The sequence below is a fragment of the Cebidichthys violaceus genome, unplaced genomic scaffold, assembly GCF_023349555.1.
Source record: "Cebidichthys violaceus isolate CVI_PGR_0920_01 unplaced genomic scaffold, fCebVio1.0.p SCAF_15, whole genome shotgun sequence".
Lineage (NCBI taxonomy): Eukaryota > Metazoa > Chordata > Actinopteri > Perciformes > Stichaeidae > Cebidichthys > Cebidichthys violaceus.
In genome coordinates, this window is record NW_027176318.1 from 6461305 (window position 1) to 6484373 (window position 23069).

Genomic DNA, 23069 nt, shown 5'->3' on the forward strand with positions numbered 1-23069 from the left:
ACATATTCTAAAACCAAGAGACAAACAATTGATTATATACGCTAGAGTCGCAACAACAATCCACTTTGCAGCCAGGGAATTGTGCACACACTCACAGACACGTAGACTGCAGGAAAGAATAAGCCGATGCCAAAAAAGATGGCACATGGAGGTGGGAGGGTTGAGTTAGTATCTCCCTGCTGCACTGCTACCGGTTTGCTCATGTGATATTAATTCAACTAATTTGACCCGCACTCTAGACATGGAATGATATGTTTTCTCAGTGTGTCTCTGCAAAGCAACCTTTGGCTCAGAAACGTTTTTCTACTGAAATGGACTATACGGGTCTCTCCAATAGATGGAATAAAAGGATATTGATTTCGCAGGCACAGCAAGCAAAGCTGGGGATTACATTTATTACAGGCCGGTTACCTTATCTTCACCCTTATTTCTGGTAGATGGTCAATATTAGAGTTTCCACATTCAAAAGGTCACATTTAAATTGCAGAGTTGTGATTTTTTTTTTCCTGTATGGCATTTACCATTTATGAAGCCCATTGTGTGCTGGGTCAGGAAGGTCTCATTATGTTCACTAACATTTTACCGCACCGCCCCTTCAGAAGGTCAGAGGTTAGACTGGTGTCCCATGAGCTGGGAGGCATTCAGTGTCTTGATCAAACACACTTCAAATGTGTGAATATGTACTTTTTTGAGCGCTTGAACCCCCTTTTTTTCAGTTGGAAGAGCATCTCCCAATTCACCTGGACGCCTTTGTCTTTTACCTCTTCTCACATAGTACACCAAGTGTGTATTTATAAGGAAAATCTGTCTTCTTTACAAAATAAGAAATAAAAGTTATACTCATTTGTATTCTGCTAGGGTTAAACAAAAAAATGGAACACTGATTTGAGCCTTTTCTTCATGGATGCATGACAAGTTTGTTGAACTGTTGAATAATGTGGGATCACAAGGTCTAATGAAACCAAAGGCACAGCGAGGTGTCTGACTTTGATCTTTTGGGTGTTCTTTGCCCCCTAGCACGGCAAACCTTAAGCTGTTATGACGGTGTGTGTGTCTGTGTCTGTGTGTGTGTGTGTGTGTGTGTGTGTGTGTGTGTGTGTGTGTGTGTGTGGGGTAGGGGGGTTAGATCCTGTCAAGTGTTTCAAAGCGTTACATCATCTCCACGTCTTCTACCAAGAAAGTATTGCAACAAACCCTGTTTTAGAAGGAGTCAATTCCTCTCCCCCATAGTGTGATTTTGATGGGTCAGTGAAGTTAATTTTGTGAACGAGACACATTTGATGCAACCACACACGCGGAGGAGGTACAATGGAAGCACACAAATGTACACTTTTATGTTTTGTATACGGCGTAGGATGTTCTGCATGTCATGCTGTGCGGCGAATTGAATTTCCATTGGCGTTTAGTCAGGCAATGTTACTCTTTCTCCCATTATGGCACATTCTTTAAGACAGCAGGAGACCAGAGAGAGCACAGAGGTCTCCACCAGCCTCCCCAGCGGAGGCTCACCGCCCTCAGCTTCATGCCCAGCTGTGGACACTCTTTGTCGGCCGACTGGTGGGGGCTCAGTGGAGACGGCACCATGCTGTGTCTGCCTCTTGCACATACTGTACGTGTGCATGTGTTGCACACACACACACACGCACACACACACACACACACACACACACACACACACACACACACACACACACACACACACACACACACACACACACACATATATAGTGAATGTATCCCACTGCACATACTGCATCAGTTGATAAAACATACGCCCACTGTCTTGTTTTCCGTCTCGGTCCCATACGACACTGCAGGGTAAATCGAGGGTCAGCAGGTTACCGGCAAGAGTCCAGGGTGCCAAAGAGGTCCAGTTGTAGAGAAGCCATGGTAACTATTAGCTGGGTTGGTTGGTCGCTATGACAGCATAGCGATCACCGGCTCATTGCAGGGATGGAGCGATAATGGGCCAGTAGAAGCAGGGGATCAGACTTTGAGAGGTGTACATTGAAGTATAGCAAGAAGAAGTACTGATTCTGTTTGATCAATAATACACATATAGATATTGTATGCAGTTGCAATGCAAATGCGAGTGACTAATTTAGATTTAGCAGAGCATAATGTATTTTTTTTTTCTAATCTTTGACAACTTATTCTAATATACCGGTATGTGTAATTCCCCTGGCTCGCCTGCTATCTATTTTTCATTTTTATTCATATTTATTTTTTACATTCATTAATTAATGTGACAAAGTCATGTATATACATTACAGATATCTCATTACCTGTGGCTTAGAGAGGAGGGAACTGATCGATCATTAAAGCTGTATCATTAGGACCTGTTGAAGGGGAAATATGAATTTGAAATTACATTTTTTTGTCTGTCATACATACTGATGAGGGGACACCATATGCCATGATTTCATAACAAAGTAACCTGTTATTGCTCAAGTCTGTGAGGCAATTATGAGGTCAAAGCAAAATCAGTAATGTCACTAAATGGCAAACTCTAAAGTGCGTTCATAGTTATTGTGTGTTGTCTAGTATTTCTCTGTTGCCAAGCCGTGGACATGATAGAACAACAAGGCAAACAACAAAAAGCCCAAATTTGCTTCTTGATGTAAATTCATTCAGGTGTCTAAACTCACTTGATGTTAAATAAACATAACTAACATCTTCCGGCCAAGGTAAATACTTAAATATTTATAACTGCAAAAATTCATCATGTTGTTAATTTGACGACTGTGAGATGTTTTTTTGTAGTGTCTAGCAGTAATTTAGTCAGGGCATGTGGGTGTGATGCGGTGTGCATTCAAACACAGAGGAAAAAGTAGTGTGATTTTCTCAAGACTTACAGAGTAGCTCCCACCAGTCTCTTCTTCTTCTTCTTCTTAATCTTCCTCTTCTTCCCCCACGTCTTCTCCCTCTTCTTCTCCTCCGTGTTTTGCAACTGCAGTTTTGTTGTGTTGACAACAAAACAAAAAGAAGGACAAATGGCTGAAAGGCAATCTGGATCTCCTCATATGGATCACTCCCGTCAACCAAACAGATTTCTGATGGTAGCTAGCCAATAATTACAAACATATAGCTTCGTAATTTGCTGCAAATTCTTCCTCATATACACGTGTTCTTATTTATTAATATGTATTAATTTATGTTTACTGCCATGTTATGACTGTATGACTTTCTCTTGTCCTATCAAGCCCCGTCATATGTTTTATGATAATGTGTCCCCACATTCTAGCAAGGCAGCATAAGGATAAAATGGCCACAATAGCAACAGCTAAAGATGTTAAAGATGCTTGGGTCTTGCATTGTCAATCATTACTTATAATTATATGTTATTGTTTTATAGTTCTACCACCCAGCTTTTTTTTTTTTTTTTTTTACTTATTAATTTTTGAAGACACCCAGCTGTATGATAGCTTGGTGAGCTACATTGGTGAACGTATAGATAATTGTAACTTTCTGAAGCAAGCAATGTATCTTCCTGTCCGTCTCTGTCCCATATATCCCCCACACACAAGCAGTGGTAGAGGGCACAGTCGAGCCAGGAGGTTAACAACTCACTGAGGTCCCATATGTCTCCTGCTGCAATAGCAGATACTAAAAGCCCGATCGCATCTCAGACCAACGGAGGGAAAGAAAGAGGAACAATATCCTGAATGCCTTTTTAATGAGCGACAATGGAGTAGCAGGGAATCGACTTGACACAGCATCTCTGAAAGTCACATTGTGAGCAGTACGCTCTGATCATTGCTCTGTTTTTTTTTTTTAAATGCATTATTCCTACACAATGCATTGGATTTATAATGAATTGAATGTTCTGCCCCGTCTGTGTTTGTGTGTCTTTGTTTTCGCGGTAAGCGTCAGTCGGGATTCAGCAGGAGACATCTCCTAACCTCGCTCGCTTTATTCAGATCAAGCAGAGTGCTCTATAGTCTGGCTTTCAATTTTCAGGCATACATGTAGACACTGTACACACACACACACACACACACACACACACACACACACACACACACACAGTTAGACACTAACCAGCTGCCCCAAGGCCTTTTGGCTTGTGAAAAGGGACGGAGAGCTCTATTGTTTTCTCTGTGATTCAGTTATTACATAGAGATTAACACAGTGGAACTCTTCTGCGACACCCAAGGGCTTTGGACCCAGAGAGAGCGAGCACTGAATGGCTTTATCTTTCTCTCTCTCTCTCTCTCTCTCTCTCTCTCTCTCTCTCTTTCTCTCTCTCTCTCTCTCTCTCTCTCTCTCTCTCTCTCTCTCTCTCTCTCTCTCTCTCGGTAGCCCTATCTCCCTCTATTGCACTGACAGACACACACACACACATACTTGCTCATGATGTTCCGCACTTATTCAGGCATTGCCAAACAAACAGTTGCAATTATGGCTAACACACACACAAACACAAACACGCACACACACTGCTCATGCATTTGTCTGGAGGAATGTGTTCAGTGGCTGATAAGGAGGAGAAAAGGACAACAGCATAGAACAGAAATGCCAGCGCAGCAACAGTTTTTCCCCCCCGCACACGCAGCATACACATGTACACACACACACACATTCACATGTCACACATATAGGATCATGTTGTTATACTGCTGGTAATGATGTGACAGATGCTGCATGGCGGATGCTGCAGCAAACGAAAAGATGGTATAGAGATACAAGACAAATGAGAATTTGGATGCCCATTGATTTACATTATAAAACAGCAAAAGACATTGAGAAGACACGACAGCAGCCCATGAAGGATATGCAGAAAGGGAGGAGAGAGAGGGTAGGAAAGGGAGCGATGAAGACCCTCAAATGGAGAGATGGATGGAGGCATAGAGATAGTGAGAGCGAAAAAAAGGAAGAGAGGGAGAGTAGAGTAGGATGACATCATGTTAATAGGACTGAGGCTGCACAGTCCCAGTGGGATCTCCCTTCCTCTGACAGATCTACGGCATCACAGTGGGATCAAAGACTACCAGCGAGAAGAGTTTCAGCTCCGCACAGCTGGAAGAGCATGAAAATAACATTCCTGCCTTCCATGTATGCCCTCACCTCCATATATGCGCGGCACAATTAGGTGTCAACTGTTCACATGCATCACACATCCGATACTCTCGGTATAATTTGAATCTATTCTCATCACGACATGTCCAACACATACAGTCTTTCTATTTTCACTATGTCGTCGATGCACACAGTATACCTCTGTGAAGAATTGATGATGTCTAAATTTAAGGAACTTATACTGATATGGCTAGCAGTGGGATACATTTAATGAACTGAATTGCTTACGCTTGTGATAAGGAATATAACAAGTAAACGTAATCTTCCCTTAAAGAATTGGCATCCACAGCAAAGTTCTACCTGTTTTACTGACTTGCAATTGCGAATCAGAAACCTTTTAAGAGGTGAAAACAAACAATTTCCAAATACACATCCATACATTTCAACTTTTCTTCTTCTTCTTCTTCTTTCTGTATTCAGTTGAGTTGGTCCTGTGATCTGCCGCGTTTATCCCTTAAGACAGTTTTTACGATTGTAATGCAGGCATTTGATGAAGCCAGCAGAAGCACTTACACTATTGAAAGCCAGTGATTTACTCTCTGATCTTTACTTACAGGTGGTTTCATAGCTCTTATGTGTAAGTGCTGAATAGCTTTTGTAACACGCAATACTGATGGCAGTGTGCGCATGTGTGTGTGTGTGCATGTGGGTGTTTGTGTGTGCTTGGCTGTCTGTCATCTCATGTATATTATGCATTAAATGTCAAGGTTGTGAGGGGTAGGATGTGTGTTCTCAACAGCTCCCGGCCGCACTTATCCACCACCTCTCTGGGGTATACTCTTCCTGTCATGCCACAGCATAGCCTCTGCATTGTGGCTTCATAGGTTTCATACTGTGGCGAAGTCTGCAGTCAACAGAAGCCTCTGCTATGGATGGAAATAATACGACGTTATATTGTGGTAAAAGCTACTAGTGGGCTCCCAATATGTGCGTTTGAAGCTGCTGTGTCCTACGGTATACTTTACGTGAAGGATCAATGTGTTAACAGCATCTTATTCAAATGAATCAATGTTAAAGTACCACGGATGATATTCTGGGAAATTAAGTGTTAACGAACTGGTAGCTGCTATTTGTGTTGCCGGTCGCTAGAGACTATCACCAGGGCTGGTGCTGTGTTCAAGAGCAAGTAAAAGTAGAATGGGGAGGGGCAACTTTATGAATTTAGATTTTCCCAGGTGGTCGCTGGATTCAAACTTGTGAGGCACTGTATATATACTGTACATATGGATCTATTTTGGTTTCTAAAACAGATTGTTATGTAACCAATTTAAATACACTGTGTGTGTGTTTCTGTGAGTGCATGTGCAAGCAGATTGCGTTTGAAACTCACAGAGGTGTCTGTGAAGTCTTCTCTCGCTCCCTCTGTCTTTCTCTCCTTCTTGTTCCCTCTTTTCATGTCTTCTTTCGCCATCTCTGTCGTTTCCTTTCTTGCTTCTTCTCGTATCCTCTCCCTCTTTGTCCCTTTATCCATCCGGCTTGTTTAGAATACTGACCTGTCAGTTTTGATCTCCCACTCTCCAAGCAGATGTCCTACTTATTTAGATGGGGGGTGAAATGCCAACAAGAAGAAAAAACAACTGGAAGCTATCTCAGAAGGAGGCAGAAATGAGTGCAGAGGACGGGTTTGTTGAAGCCCTTTGTGTGTATCTGTGTGTGTGTGTGTGTGTGTCACAATTTCTGCTTGAACCGTAACATTCCCATACATACTGTATTATTATACAGTATGTAAAGCAGTCAGAAATGAATTGACCACCCATTTTTCTTTGGTCCTATATCTCATTCTCTTTCACTAGATCACAGACCGACTCAGGCCTGCTGTCTCAGAGATAACACCCGGGTAAATGTTGGCCCCTATCCCCTTTGAATGCCAATCATATCTTCACGTACAAGACAGCTTGTGATGACTATCGCAGCCAAGGTTATCAACTGAGCCCACTATACCCCTCATTGCTCTCTGTCTGTGTAATGTCTTATTCTGTCACACACTTTCCCACTCTTCCTCTCTAGTAAGTGTTTAAGATGGGATATGCTGCCTTTCGAAGCACCCCTTTGCAATCAGTCACGCTATCCCGCCACCTGTCAGAGGTGCTGGGAGTTCACGTGATCCCAAGCATTACCAGGTTAGTGCTCTACAAACTCAGTGGCTCAGATGACAATTGTGCAGAAAAGGGTGAGTGATGACTTAAGAGTGACGCACGTTGGCATTTCCCTTGAATTTCAAGCACTTCAGAGGGATAACGTGCTCATACTGTATTTGAATGTACAAGCAGAAGCAAAGGTTTATTTGTGTATATATATATATATATATATATATATATATATATACACTTCATAATTGTATTCAGAGTAGCTCTCTTAAAGAGACATAGAGGAAACAAAAAGCGACTGAGGACAGATTTACTTCAGCAACTTATGTCTTGAGTTTATAGACATAATACATAGGGTGTATGATCCTTAATGACTTTCATCTGTGTATAGTGCTTTATTCGCTTTATCAAAGGCTGAGGCTCCTTTTTAAATACTTCTGTCTCATGAGCACAGAGAGAGAAACAATGGGGAGGCAGTGTTTTTCAGCACCACGGACAGCTCCAGGATGTCCCTTCATAGCAAATAGCTGGTGTCTGCAGTTATATTTGGAGCTTTTATGTCCAGCATTGGCTATCACCAGCCTGATTTCCACTACAGGGTCTCAAAGAGCCAGCCAAAGCGCACTCATTATTAATGTCAATCAGTTTCCCAAATAGCAAGGTTCGTTTTTGGAACTAGTTGCCCACAGCCGTGAAGCCAGACTCTCCTCTCAATTACATTAATGAAGGTTTTTTTGAACTGCTCGGGGTGGCCTCAGCCTGAACAAGCCACATTTGGCTGTGCTTTTGGGCAAGGGGGTAATGATGCTTAATTTTTTCTAGCAGGGCCAGCTGGATCGTGCTGGACCTGAGGCATACAAATAATCATTTTAACAGAAACACAAAAGCACTATCAGATTACTGTAAAAGTAATTATTTCATGTGTACCTCTACCAGAAAGAGAGATGTCATAAAAATGTAGATTGTTGCACTGTACACAGAAGAAGCTGGTCAGTGTCACACTTGCCACTGTATAATTAAGATATTTGTAAAGCAAGTGCAACAGGGTCATGCTGGCCGTGTCCTCTATGCTTGCTAACATCCTTAACAGTGCTTGTAGGTTAGGGCAACATGCGGGAAAAGTGTTTGAGTTTTACTGTAAAACATTTACCTTGAATATAGAAATAGAGAAATATAGAAAACTGTGATATGCTGCCGAGTCTTAGGACTAAATGAAGACTACTTCCCAGAGTCACAGCCGATTCTATGCATTGGCAAATTTGCAAAGGTTTGCAAACACTGTTGAATGCATAATGCTCTTTGTTACCTTACAGAATTGCAAGTCCACGACAATTTCTTCTGAGACATAAAGAAAGCTTTCAGTGATTGTAAAGACACAGTGGGAGCCATGAGTAGCCTTTCCTCAGGCAGCGGCTAGTTGCTAGCATTAACTCCTCTGTCTTTCTTACAAGACGGACTATATTTCCATCGCTGTAAATGGATTTGGGCATAGCGCACATCATTATATGCATGCATTTGCGTGCTTCAGGGAATGCATATGAAATGGGTTCTTGCTCATGCAATATGCCATTGCAAGTAGTGTGCTTCCTGTACTGTCACAATGCATATGTAATATATGAAACATATACAGCTATATACGTAAGTCAGAGAATAAAAGGGATAAATAATATTATTATGTGGTCTTTCTTCACAGTAGTGGGGGAAGGATGTCGAGAGATAGATAGAACATAGAGAGACAGAGAGGACTAATGCCTGGCCTGCTAGCTGACAGACTGACTGATGTTGAGACAAATGATCCTGGATGATGGCATGACTCTGAGCTAATCCAGAAGCACTGGGCAGCATCACTGCACCATGTCTTACGGATCATTCAGTCAGTTAAGTGTGACAAATGAGAATGGGTGGAGAACTATCTGAACTTCAAGGTAGCGCTGTGCCGTGCAGGTGTATTGTGTTTAAACACCAAATCAACAATTGATATTGTACAGGCAACACATCTGACTACTGTGCCCTCTCTCACACGAAGCTATTATCGTTAAAGGAAGAGCACATTTCCCCATAAACCCTGTCACTTCTTGTCTCAAACACAACTTTGTTACAGCTCTTGCTGCTCTCACCCCATGCGAGATTTTCCACTTTGTTGAGAAAATCGGTTTGGCGAGTGTCAGGCTGCAAAGGAAAGAGGACTGTTTGTTTGTATCCTGTGTGCGTGTGTGTAGTTGGCAGCATGCTGATTATAAGGAGATTATCAGGTGCACATTGTTCTGACAGGTGTGAAGGGAGTCAGGAGGAGGTGTGAGACAAAAGAAAGAGTTGACACTCAGGAAAGGAAATGCCTGATTTCCTCCCACCTTCTCTCCTACACTCTCCTTTATCTTGTGTCTACCCTTTCTTCTTCTGTCCTCTTGTCTAATCTTCAACCTTTCACTCCTTATCCACCTGATCACTTAACCTCTCTTGCTCACATACTCTACTATTTTCTACACATTGCAGAGTCTCCATCTTTGTTGATGTGAGGGTTGCGTTACTGTGACTTCCTGGCAGTTTCCCGTCTTGGATTTCAGAGGTTACAGTGGCATCGGTGGCTCCCTGCTGACAGCTCTGTCTTTGGGAGGCGACAATTTGATTTCAGTCCTGTTAATAAGCCATGGTATCTAGTAGTCTGCCAGTCAAGGTGATGGAACCTGCTTATTAGCAGTCATTGTTTCCAGACACTAGACACAATGTTGCGTTTGGAATCACCAAAAGCTTTATCCCTATTTTTCCCCCTCACCAGTGTTTGCTTGCATTGTCATGTCTTTGACGCTCTACTGAGATACAGTCAGGTTGAGGTTTGTAAGTCAAATATAATATCTCAGATCTCACTGGTCCAAAAGTGATGAAGTTTGAGAGACATGACGCCTCGTGACACCGGGATTGAAATGTGCCTGCATTTATAGAGAATGAGATGCTTCACGGCAATTTGTACCGTACATTCAAGATCCAACTTCTTATTTTCAGAACATCAAATTCATTTTGCAAACGGTCAAAATGATGTGTGTTTTGAAGTAACGCGTTCCTAATTACCATTCAGGTGCAGCCCTCTACCTGTAGAGATATGTAGTGTGTCTGGGAACAAATGGCACCACGGTGGGGTCCTCCGTCTGCCCGTATATCTGTCTTTTTTCACCACTCTACTTCTTCCTACCTTCCTTACGCCAAAACAAAGAGAGAAAAAAACCAGACTGTAGGGAAGAAAGTTTACAACATTTTGTGACAGGAAAAAAAGTTTGAATAATTTCTATAGAAACCTCTCTTCTCTGATTTCTCTGACTGTCGAAGTAGAGATTTCTGACTTTGTATGCAGATGGTTACTACTGCATGTCTTCAAACCCGGCACCCAATCTAGGTCAACCATCTCGCTGCTTCCCAACTGCCAGACTGAGCTGTGTGCATACCATATATGTGTGTGTGTGTGTGTGTGTGTGCGTGCGTACGTGCGTGTGTGTGTGTGTGTGTGTGTGTGTGTGTGTGTATGCGCTGCACATTCAGTGCTCCGGGCTACAAAAACAACAACAAAAAAATAAAATATATTTGCTTTTTCTCCTCTAAGAGAAACCCACTGAATATTAATATTCACTACAGAGGACTTAAAAAACAACTGGTGTACTTAGAGTAATACAGTAGAGTATATAATATAAATGCTATAGCTATAATAGCTAGAGGTATTGATTGAAATAATCAATGTTGCTGTCTCTGTTGACTGCTCACACTGGGGCTTTTGAAAGCGAGTGAAACAGGCCTGAGGCATTAGATCACAGTTGTCTGTGACCAGCCTCCTGAATCACTGGAGCTGCTGGAGCCGTGAACCACACCCACCTCCAGTCTCGCTCTGTGCTCTGGTATCGCCTCTTCTGGGGGGTTTTCAGTTTGTTTATTTCTCTGAGGGAATATGTGCTTGACAAACCGTCAATATGCATTTTCAAGACGTCGGATGGACATAACAATTTTGTTCCAGTTAGTCTGTGACTGCATAAGCACTAAATGCTTCCAAGCCACAAAACTCATCTTTGGATAATTGTGTGGTTATTTGTAGATTTGCACTAATTTGTACACATGCATGAATATATTTATATATATATATATATATATATATATATATATATATATATATATATATATATATATATATATATATATATATATATATATACTGTACATGAATGATTTATATTTGTGATGAATGTGTGTGTATGCATTTGTAAGTGAATGTGCACTCCATGCAAGAAGTCTGCTGGTAATGTTTTCGCACAAATATGGAAATGACATATGATGGTGTAATTCATGATATTTTTGGTTTAGACTTAAAGCCTTCAATGCGATGATGGAGCCATTGGGAATACTCCATATTTCATTTTTGACTGACACCAATATTTGGTTTGCGGGTGAACTCTAATCTTTAATTCATATTGAAGACACAGCAAGTTTTCGTCATACATGTTTTCTCCAAACTACAAAAACAAGGATCTCTGGAGAGTTTTAATTCTCAAGCGGTGCCTACTAGGAATTCTGCTCATGAGTCTGGAATGATGAAATAAAAATTATGATATCAAAAAATATTTCCCCTGAGTTTTAACATTTTTCACTACATGAAGGTTTGGACCACTACGGTTCCAGGAATGGCCCCTGTCAGACTAAATCATTGGATGTAAAAACATCAAATCAAATCAAATGTAGCGTTTATTTTATCACTCCTGTACAAGGTTTACCAGATCAAAACTCACAGAAATGTTGTTTGTTGTCAAATATGGAGTGTTAAAATATTTTGTATCCCTCTTATATCTCTCAGTTCTCAGCAATTCTGCACAAGAGACTATTGTGTCTATTTTTAGTTGTGGGTGTGTCTGCATATTTAAAAATGCTGATGTGCCCACACAGGCATACATTGTGAGTTGTGATGTGGTGTGCATGTTTGTGTGCATGTTTCTCCACATGGATGTGCCACACAACCTCTCCCTCTCTCCGCAGTGCTAACTGAATAATGCATTATTCAGAGTTTAATATTAGACGTTGCATGGTGGTGAATTGGAGCTATCAATCATCCAAGACATTCATATGTGGCAGACTTTGGGAATCATTTTTGAAAGGCAAAACAGTGTTTGGAAATCAGGAGTGATTGGCTGGGGAAATTGCATGTGGGAATTATAATTATTATTTCTGCATCTTCCAGGCTTTGCCCTTATTCTGATGACATTAGCATTATTAGCCGTCTGTTTGGGACAATTATTATTTGAACTCTTGAGGATGTCGGTGAAGTGCACACAGCTAATGAGTTGCAATCAAAACTCAGAGAGTCTGACATATCTATCAAGTGCAATTTACATGTCTCTCATTTTGAGATTCAGAAACAGGATTCAAGGAATGTTTGCATCACCTTTTCATATGGAACTATACAGATTTGATAGCCATCAAATTGTATTTGAAATTCTAATTAAATGAACAGATTGGCATGAGTCAATTTTAATGGAGCATAATGGTTAACAGCAATAGATAGACAGCACTTAGACCCAGTGGAATACGTCATTAACAGCTGTGTGCCTGTGAGCAGGTGCAGGTGCCTTGTCTTTATTTGAATGCTTGCAGGTTCAAGAGACACCCCATCAAAAACCTGAATTTTCAGAGGGTGGATTTGCGTCATCATGTGGTCTAATATGCATGAATAACCATATCACACAGAGCTATTTCAGAAATATTTGTCTTTGAAATGTGATGCAGTGTATTAGCTCCTGTGAGGCCAATTTAAGCTTGTCAAAGGAAATACTGACTGAATACTGACTCTATCCAGTGCACAAGCAGAGTTTTTAGTTTTGTGTGTTTTCTTAATAGAGCTGGTCCTGAGAGAGTAAAAGCCCTAGATCAAGGGTTGGGCTCAAGAACCAACTCTGAATTGGAACTAGTTCCAAACGTATTAGAAGTGGATATTTGTTTTATACTTATTGATGTCTGAAACAAAAGCTTTAACTTCTGCACTCCAGTCAGCTGTCATGCACATACACACACATATATAGTGTTCATGATGTCGCTAACACAGCTAGTACCTACCAGTGTAGCCAAGACACACAAAAGACAGCAGTGATTCAGTGAACTTGTTACACTGAAAAGAGAGGAACAATCAACCAACGATATTATATTATCTTATATTATAATATATATATATATATTATATATATATATATATTATATATATATATTATAATATAATATATATCTTATATTATCAATATATATATTATATATTGTGTATGGCAAAAATATCGCAGAATATGTAGCAAGTCTTAAAGGATCTGTATTTAACAATCTGAGCATTAATATAGCAGCAAACAGCTATTTGCTGTGTAAAGATATAGTGGAGTAATGTCTACCTGAGCAGAAAATGAAGTCACTCTCCCTCTGTGTGTGTTGTTAATTGAGCTTATGCTTTGTTGACAGGGCTGTGCATGCTTTTAGTGGATGTTAGTGCGTGTGAGAAGTGCCCCACTGGTCTGCTCATGTCCGCTGCTCTGCACTGATTTTATACCCAGCTGATGAGGCGCATGATCTGCTTTCCCTCTTTTTTTTCCCCAAATTGTATCTCATTTATAGTTATGGACATTAAATTGTAATTCTTTCTCAATTCTATCTGGAACGGAGCTACAGCTAAATCTGCAAACACTCTTTTTGCAATGTACCTTGTATTTCTGGGCTGCAGTGAACCGCTTGATTTAAGACGCAGTGACTGGCTGAAATGACATGCCTCATATAGCCAGCGCAGAAGGAAAAAAAAAATAAAAAATCTGCTTTCTGAAACATTAGTGGTAAACATCAGATTTCGCTGACAGCCTCTCAGCAGTAATCCATTGTAAAAGACAGAAAGATGACAGGTCCTCTAGCCTCAACAGTTTAATGCAGCCACAAAGCATGTTACATCATAAGTAAAAAGACTGACTCTGGCTTATCCGTGAACATAAAACTTCTCTTTCTGCTTTCACTATTCTCCCTGCTTCTTCCACAGACATGAATAAGTCACACCTGAATACAGAAAGTGCAAACACTTTCTGGAAAATAGAGGCAATGTCTGCACTATGAATATAGGGCATGTCTCTGTATCCAGTGGAAGTATTATTCTTTGGAGTCCAGTGTAAAAATGATGGCAGTGTGATGCTTTAAACTGTTGTACTTAAGCTGTTGTCAACTTAATTTTAGACGGTGCTGAGTAGGTAGTTCATTGTTAAAACGGTGATACCAGTACAGGACAGGCAATTATTTTTCATTTTTCATATTTCTTAAAGCATAAATTTGGGACTCCATTGCTCATCCACTCTGCATATAACTGATTATAAGTTGGTCTCTTAAATGACCTATTCTGAAATGGCCACAGCTGTATACCATACTATAGTGGAAGTCCTTGATTGTAGTTTTGGCCTTTATTGTAGGTTAAGAAAACCAGTCTATTCACTAGATGGACTCCTCCTGAGGATCGATTGGATAGCTCCAGCCATAAAGCAGCTCAGCATAAATTAGCGCTGTCTCGAACAAGACAGCAATATCCGTTAGTCTTCATTGGGCCTCTCCACAGCTACTGCAAAATTGAATTATAATTGAACACTTTTTTTTAACAAGGATGTGAACATTGTATGACATGTTTGGATGTGATTGTGACACATGTGGAACCAGTTTTAGTCGCCCGTTTTAGTTAACTTTCCTGGAGTGTGAAGCAGTAGATTGACAGGCGAAAAAAAATCCCTAGTAAATTATATTCATTATTTCTGTTACTCAATTCATTAGAAGATTAATGCAATTTCCATGGTTTCTGAGCAGATTCCCCAACGCCATCTTGTGTTTTCAATCAATTAGTCCAGATATTAATCCCCCTTCTTTCTTCATCATACCTGTTGCAGTCTATCAGTACAGGTTTGACACTTTCCTTTTCATTACAGTGGGTGCATAGTCCACTAGGGTGCATGTCTTTTTCACAAATAATGATTTGATGAATAATTACCACCACTGCAAATAAAGAGAGAAAATATATTATTGTAAAAATAATAATTGATGAATAATTCCACCACTGCACATTTGATGAATAAGCACACTTAGACACACACACACACACACACACACACACACACACACACACACACACACACACACACACACACACACATAGAGTGAAACATAATTATAAAATGCATCAATATAACGTGATAAACTGTCATTTGCAAAAATGATTTCTTCTGCAGGAGGATTCAACCACGTTTCACATCCCTAAGGAACTTCCTTCTTTTTGTACAGCCATCATACAATTCTTTCCAACCGAGATTGCATTTCAAAGCCTTGTTAGTATTTCAACAGTGTCATTTCATGTGAAGGGGAGAAGCTCACTTTTGACTGTGTTCTGAGTCCTCGCTCAAGCATGCAGAGGGCAATGGCTTCCTCATCACGCAATACTTGGGACGTGGCCTGGGGATGGAACAGGAGATCTGACTAAAAGAGACAAAGTACGAAGAAATTCTGAAAGCGCATTCAGTATTAATTATTAATACCAGCTACAAGTAGAAAAGCAATCGGGCGTCTGTGTTGAATTTCGATGCACATATACTGTATGGGTCCCCAATCCGCCCAACCCCCTACCTCAATACATTTTTTTTTAAATTAAACCAGTGCCATGGCATTTTGAACTAGTCACTACTTTTATTCAGGAGACACTAAAATCGTTGAGTATTTGTCCTAATAGATCAACATTATAATGACTAATCCGTTAGCATTGCGTATTGCAACCATGGGAGACAGCTTGCTGCAAACTGCGGGCCAGACAATTAGATTTAGAAAAAAGTTAGGAGAGAAAGAAAAGGAAGAAAAGAGGATGAAAAGAGAAGTTAAGGTCAGAGTGGAGAGCAGGGCAGCGCAGCCGAGCCAACAAGGCTTGGAGTCAGACAGCTGACGGGTCACAGGGTAGAGGGAAGGGACACCTCGCTGAACTTTAGAGGAAGGTGTGTGAACGGGCCAAACGTGTGTTTATGGGTGTGTGTTTTAGTGTGAGCACGCACATGTTCATGTAAGGTGTGCTCAGCCGGAAGGGGGCAGGTGTGGAGGCCTGTCAGGTCGTGGTGTGAGCATGGGTCAGAGGTGTCCGTCCCGTCAAATCCTATGACTCAAGGTGTGAGTCACCTCTGTGTTTCTACCAACATGCATGTGTTTTTGTCTGTGTGCGGAGCAGAAGTACTTTTTTTCAATAGGTTCTTTTCACAGCAGCCATTTTGACAGGTCACTGCAGAGTGAACACCGGTGTAATTGATTAAATTAATTATGGTCCCGTTCTATTTAGTGTGTCAAAGCCATTCCAGTGAGCCAGAATGCTCAATATCTGGACCCTGGCCCACCTCAAAGGAACACCTGTGTTTACCCTGCAATGACATGTCAAAATGGCCACCGTAAAATGGACCTATTGTGAGCAGACAGTAAAAGCAAAGTAGACCAATCACCCACATTTTTATTTAAATGAGCAATTCTACATAAAACCTGGAAACTGATGAGATTTCTGTAAACCTAATGCTAAAAGCACAAAACCCTCAGCCAATGTTTCTGCATTTAGTATTGTCAGTCGGCTGACTGGTTTATCAAATATATTTATTGAAATCTTAATTTACAAGCAAATATAAAGCATATTTTTTACAATCCAAATGAATCTCAGTTGCATTATATGACATAATTTCAAGATAGGATCTCATTTTTTGTCCTGCCTATAGCTAGTCTGATCAGATACTCGACCTTAATGTTGATTTAATATATATGTAACACAGTGAAATAACAGCTGTAGCCTTCTAAATTAGGCCCACCTTATTCATAATGCGCTACATGAGCAAACAGAATTAACAGTCCATTAAAATATGCCCTGATTGGCCCCCAATACCGATCCTTAGGATTGGCTGAACACTTTATCCTCCTCAGCATATATTCCCCGCCGGAACTACCAAGATAATGGTAGCGTCATTGAACTAAAGCTGCTTTCAAATTGAAAATATGTAGAATGCAAATTATACAAATACAAATGAAGTGAAGCGTTGATGCAGTACGTGGATAATGGATTGAAAAAAAAAAACTGCAGAGAGATACCGATGTGCCGACCAACACAATAATCTCAGTTATTCTAATACAATAAGTACATACTGTTTTAATATCCATGACCCTTCAGGGTTGAGGTGTTGTTGAGTCTGAAAAGGAGACATATGCCTGCAAGATACACAGAGTAAGATACAGTAATTCTTTGACTGGTTGAAGAAACACGGAGTAGTAATACTTCAAACTGTGATCTTTTTTTTTTTTCCTGTTGGAAGTTTTTCTTTTGTTGTTTACACTTTGTTCTCAAAGGATCTCTGCCGATAGCCGGGTCCTCTACCATGCTGTCAAAAACTGGAGACTTTGTCCGAGTTTTTCACGTCTTATCTAGGCCTGAGCCAAATGAAATGTCAGGCCATCATTCTTACTCAGTTCAACGGGAAGCTGCGCCCAACTCAAATCAGCCAGAATGTACTGCAATTAACTATTTCCCCAGAGCTACAAAAAGCCCCTTTCTAAACTGAGGCTCCTGTTACATTGTACCCTGCAGGACGTAACACATCTATTCAATAGCAGCTCGACTGTGCCTGCCGACACTAACCCAGGAAGAACACTGGGGTGGTGGAGTATTGTGACATTTGATGCCGAACGTGTTGGCACTGGGCTTATCTCTGAAGCAGCCAATATACAGGGAGGCAATTTTGGCTGTTTTCTGAACGCATCACCTGTCTGGACACTAATCACAAAGGGTTTGTGCCTTCTCTAAATATGATTCGCTGGCCTTCTCAGGCGATAAATGGTTCACAATGATGCGTATTGTTGTATGCAGAGGCTCAAAAACTGCTTTGCTCCTGGGTTTGGATCAGGATCTTTTAGTGATTCGGGTGATTCAGTCTTTGGCTATAAAAATTCACTTATCAAAATCACTCACACCTTGCTTTGTTTACAAAATGTCACTGTGTTTGTGGCTTGTATTTGTCAGTTTAATGAATATTGTGAATATAGTGTCAGAAAGCCTCAGGATGGGTTGCCTGATGAGACAGTTCCTCAGTGTCAGTTAATGCAAAACTCGGAAAGCAATTATGAATGAGTTTTTCCTCGACATGGCGTTAAACAGACAAAACACACAACCAGTGGGTACAGCCATTGTGACAAAACAGGTGTAACTAACAGCGGCTGCGTTTCATTTAGGTGTGCCAATGCAGGGTCTCTGGTATTGTGCAGACTGGCGTACTGGCATTGCTTACTGACACAGCTAAATGGAATGAAGCCATCATTAACGTTATTAGTCACACCTGGGATTTTCCTGCAATGAAAAAGGTCTGTCATGCCTATTTCAAAATACTGTAGGTTTGAGTTCTACAGACATAATAGGATGGTTCGTTGAACCGAAACCGAAACACCACAGCACGGAACTGTTGCCAAGGAGCTAGAGATTAAATTATTGATGGAGCATTGGTTCATTCGCTGCATTGCCGGAGGTGTTCCACAATGACGGTGAGGTGAGTCTTTCCTCTCCCCTCTGACTTGCATATCTGGCTGGTTCTAGAGAATGGCAGTCATCCAGCTGGTGTGATATGGTCTTTGCTGGGGTTCTGGTTGCTCAGGAGCCAAACTCTGGTGACTCATCTCCACTCAGGAGGGGAGATGCCAGACACAGTCGTGGTGTTTGTCAGTGAGAGTGAAAATAACCATCTGCGGGCCATCTCGCTAGCATCTTTTATTTACCGACACCACCCTGTCTGGCCTGCTGTCTGTCTGTCTGTTGGCTAGCTGAATGGCTGATAAACTGACTGGCTGTTTGATTTGCAGGCTGTCTGGATCCCTCACTGACTTTGTAAGCTGACTTGCCTGACGCTAATGGCTCACATACCCTCAACATCTGTCTTATTAGCTCTAAATGCATTGCTGTAAATATTTGCTCTAAAAAAACCCTGCTTTAAATTGTAAAACACTAATAAAATATATGACTGAATTTGCACTGCAGACATGTACATGCAGCAATGTGTGCTTTCAGAATGAGTGGGTGTAACCAAAGCTAGCGCAGCTTTGGATCTCCCCATCAAACGTGAAAAGTTAAGTGCAGAGACTCGTGGCAAATTGCAAAGTAAGAGACTCCATTATCAAATCCCACTCTCAATCAGTTCATTATTTAGTGTTCCACTGAAGCTTGGGCTGCTGTATTGACAAAATCCCGTCCCCACGGTCTGTTCTCTCCAAAACTTGCAGACCAATTTCCTGATTTCTCTGACTTTTAATCTCCCTCTCTCTCTCTCTCTCTCTCTCTCTCTCTCTCTCTCTCTCTCTCTCTCTCTCTCTCTCTCTCTCTCTCTCTCTCTCTCTCCCTGTGCTCTTAGCTCACACAGGAAAGTGGCACGGAGGCTTTTATTGATCATTTAAAACTATTCCAATTCATGATAAAGAAGCACATTTTACATTTCATAGATGGCACAATTTAGACCCGTGGTGCATCCATCCCGTATGATGAATTTCAGCAAAGAGAAAAGACATATCCACTCATGCAGTACTGGTATTATTGTATTGTTACAGGTGGTGTTTGACGAAGAACCAAATGTTATGCTTTTTTTTTTTTTTTTCCAATTGCAAGAAAGTCTCACTTCTCTGAACTTAACTAGTCAGAGACACGCGTCACTTTCCTCTATCCTGAGTAATGTAATTAAAATCGTGATAAGTGGGGCATCACATTTTAATGAGTCTACCAGGACCCCTATTTGTGAAGTGACATACTGGCAGGGACACAGGTGAGAAGTGTGATGGGGTGTGTGTTGTAGACTAATTGCTGGCTTTATTTAGACTCCAGGCTTTGGTATTCAGTCAAGAACCCAGTGTATCCACAGTAGTGTTGACACAGTGGCAGATCTAGAAACATATTCATGGTGGCAAGAGGGTGGCATACAGACTTTAAGGGGAGGCAGAAATATGTTTATGCTGATTTAATCTCAAACAATCACATATATCAATATTTGTTTTAAAAAGCTCCCAAATGAAGATATGTTAACTCCAAACATTACATTATTATGGAACATGATATACCAAAAGGTGGCATGAGAGATCAATACATTATTTTATTCCCAAATTGGTCTATTTAGACATTTTTGCATGAAGAAAGACATACTTGTCATAAGCGTTAATTTACGTTTTTTAACACGTTATTTTTACGATTAATCTAAATTGATGCGTTGGTCCTAAGCATTGAATGAACCGTCACTGCATTGCTAGCATCACCTGTTTGTTTCAGAGATGTTGGTATAGCTGCAGCAGGCAATCTCATAAGCACCGGTAAATATTTAAATCAAATACAAATTACTATTCGGCCTAATAAACAAACATACTTCAACGAAAGATGTATTTTCTACTAGTGGAAATTAGCGACCCTAATCACGCACATTCAGCAGGAGAAACCGAGAGCGAAGGAGGCTGCACAGAAAGCTGCCGAAGCCGATTTATGTCCATACTGGTTTTCAAACTAACTGGTTCCCGTACGCTTCCATGCATTGTGTTCACCTAACAACATCAGTTGTGGTCTGCCTCTGTCAACAGATTCATATCCTGCTGAGTTTTAAGTAGCATCTCATGCATCTACTGTGGCGAATCTGATTTTACAAGTGAGCACTTCATCACAGCCACCGACGAGAAAGGAAGTTAAAACCACTGTTACCTTGGGCATGTCTTTCCACTATATTTCCACTGCAAAAAAATATCTGAGCAGGAAACAGTTACACAAGGGTATTTAAATCAAATCCTTTGCATTTGATTGGCCCGCTAAAAAGTTGGTGGATTTAGAGCTTAGAGTGATACGGAGCTGCAGAGGACTTTAAACAAAGTAGATTTATTGAGCTGACTGTAGGCTTAACAACTTGATATAGATATGACCCATTTTTACTTACCCCCTTTTAGTTTGATTACTGCTTAAAACTTCAGTTCAATCATGGTTCTTCTTTGTGTGGGTTTGTTCACATCAGCAATGCCGGTGCCAGAGCAGCCTGCAGAGCAGGAGAAGGGGGCCATGGTTGCCCCTGTGATGCCAGCATCCAATGGAGACAGATCTGAGACAGAGACGACCTCCTCCATCCTCGCCTCCGTCAAAGAGCAGGTAGGAACTCTCCAATGTACATGTGTGTTGTTCATGCGCCAAACCTGTAATGTGTTTAACTTTGATAAGAAAGGCACATTTTTGCTTTTGGTGGCCCCTCCGGCTCTTTCCTCTTCTCGCCCCTTATAGCCCTTGAACAGCTTGCTATGAGGAGGTTGTCACTGTTATTCAGGGAAAAGGGCACTCGGCTGCCTTAAAGTATTTAAAAGAAACCAAAGATTGATTACTGCCAAGGGAATACGAGAGTGTAATGGATGGAAATGATGGAGATTACGGGGCGAGAGCTGTAGCCAAGTAGACATAATTGAAAAAGTCATTAAAATCAAGGCAATTACTCGACGGGGAATGTTGGAAGGTAGCTGCAGCGCTGCAAGAGGTCAGGCAGAGTCGCGATGCTGTCTGGCTTCAAGTTGGGCAAGAGGGAATGAAAGCAGGATGTAGAGATGGGAGAGAAGAAAGGGCAGATGGGATATCAGAAAGTCAGGATGGGTGGGTTGGTTTGGTGTGCGTACGGAGGACAACAATGATTTTAATGTTTTCCATTGGAAGCTTCTCACTAATTTAATTAGTGATTTGTGTTTAACCTTGGACTTATTCCTTTGTGTAATGGAATTCTGTTTCATTTGGATTTAGCTCATCAGCAAGTGCAATACGCAATGGATTTATCATTTTGCCTATCTGCATTGACTCTGAAGTTCTCCTTAATTTAATACCAAAAAACATTCCATTTACCCGTACCGACCGAAGGACAAGTGCTGATGGCAATTTACGCTTTTTTTTCTCCCCTTTGCAAATGGCATTCATTTGTGTGTTTTTTTTTTTTCTCTACTTGAGAATCTCTCAGTGCTCTCACATTACTGAATCACTGAACCATGCAGGGTTTAGTCAGATCCATGCCATGGACCAGATTTGAACCCGCAGCTTCCCCCTCCCGCTGGGAGAGCAAATGTACGGAAGTTACCCAAAAGGGAACACATCACAGACACATAGCCATTGTTGAAGCCTTATTTCCTTCTGCAGTGCGACAGCTCTAAAAACTATACTCCCTTGAGGAAAATGATCTGAGCATTCCAAATGAGTTCCTTGTTCAATCATCAAAAGGCAAGAGGAATGCCTTTGCATCCAGCTTTGCAACAACATGGGGTTTTATGTTACAATAAGCCTAAATAAGCCTTGGAGGGAGGAATACTGCAGTGACTGCTGGAATGTATTTTTCCCTGTCTGAAAATGTATCAGTGCTCTAACATTCCTGAATCATTGAAGCAAGCCAGATTTATTCAGGTCCATGCAGCTTTACTGATGAACACCATACTAATGCAACATTGATAGGTAGCGAGTTGAAGAACTAACCGTGTATGTGACTCTATTGCTGTGGGTTTTTTCCTCCAGCCAAACATTACTACATACTTTAAAGAAGTGCACTAGACAGTCCGCAGGGCTTTTCCTGTATGCAAGAATTAGGAGGCGGCCGCCTCGGTCATATTGCATCATGCCTCCAGCGCTCGACAAACTCTGACGGGTGTCTTCATGGAAGACACTATTTTCCAGCAAGCGTTGCACTTGATGGATTTCTGTCATTTGTAACGGCTACTGCGTCATCACGCCGGTGTGGTGGCGCTGTATCGTAGTCAGCCAGAACTGCCAAAGAGGAAAAAAAAGAGCCGTCAGACACACCAGAATACATTTATTGCATTGATTTTGTTTCTAAAATTTCCTCT

The 23069-nt window shown here is 41.1% G+C and overlaps 1 protein-coding gene across 1 annotated transcript in view; it reads left to right on the plus strand.

Moving 5' to 3' along the window:
• The window catches only part of ctnnd2a (catenin (cadherin-associated protein), delta 2a), a 232506-nt gene that overhangs the window by 10716 nt on the left and 198721 nt on the right, over positions 1–23069 (plus strand). The window contains exon 2 of the mRNA XM_068709723.1: positions 21221–21351. Within this exon, the coding sequence (XP_068565824.1) occupies positions 21223–21351 (129 nt within the window). The 5' untranslated portion in view covers positions 21221–21222. The remainder of the gene's footprint in view (positions 1–21220; positions 21352–23069) is intronic.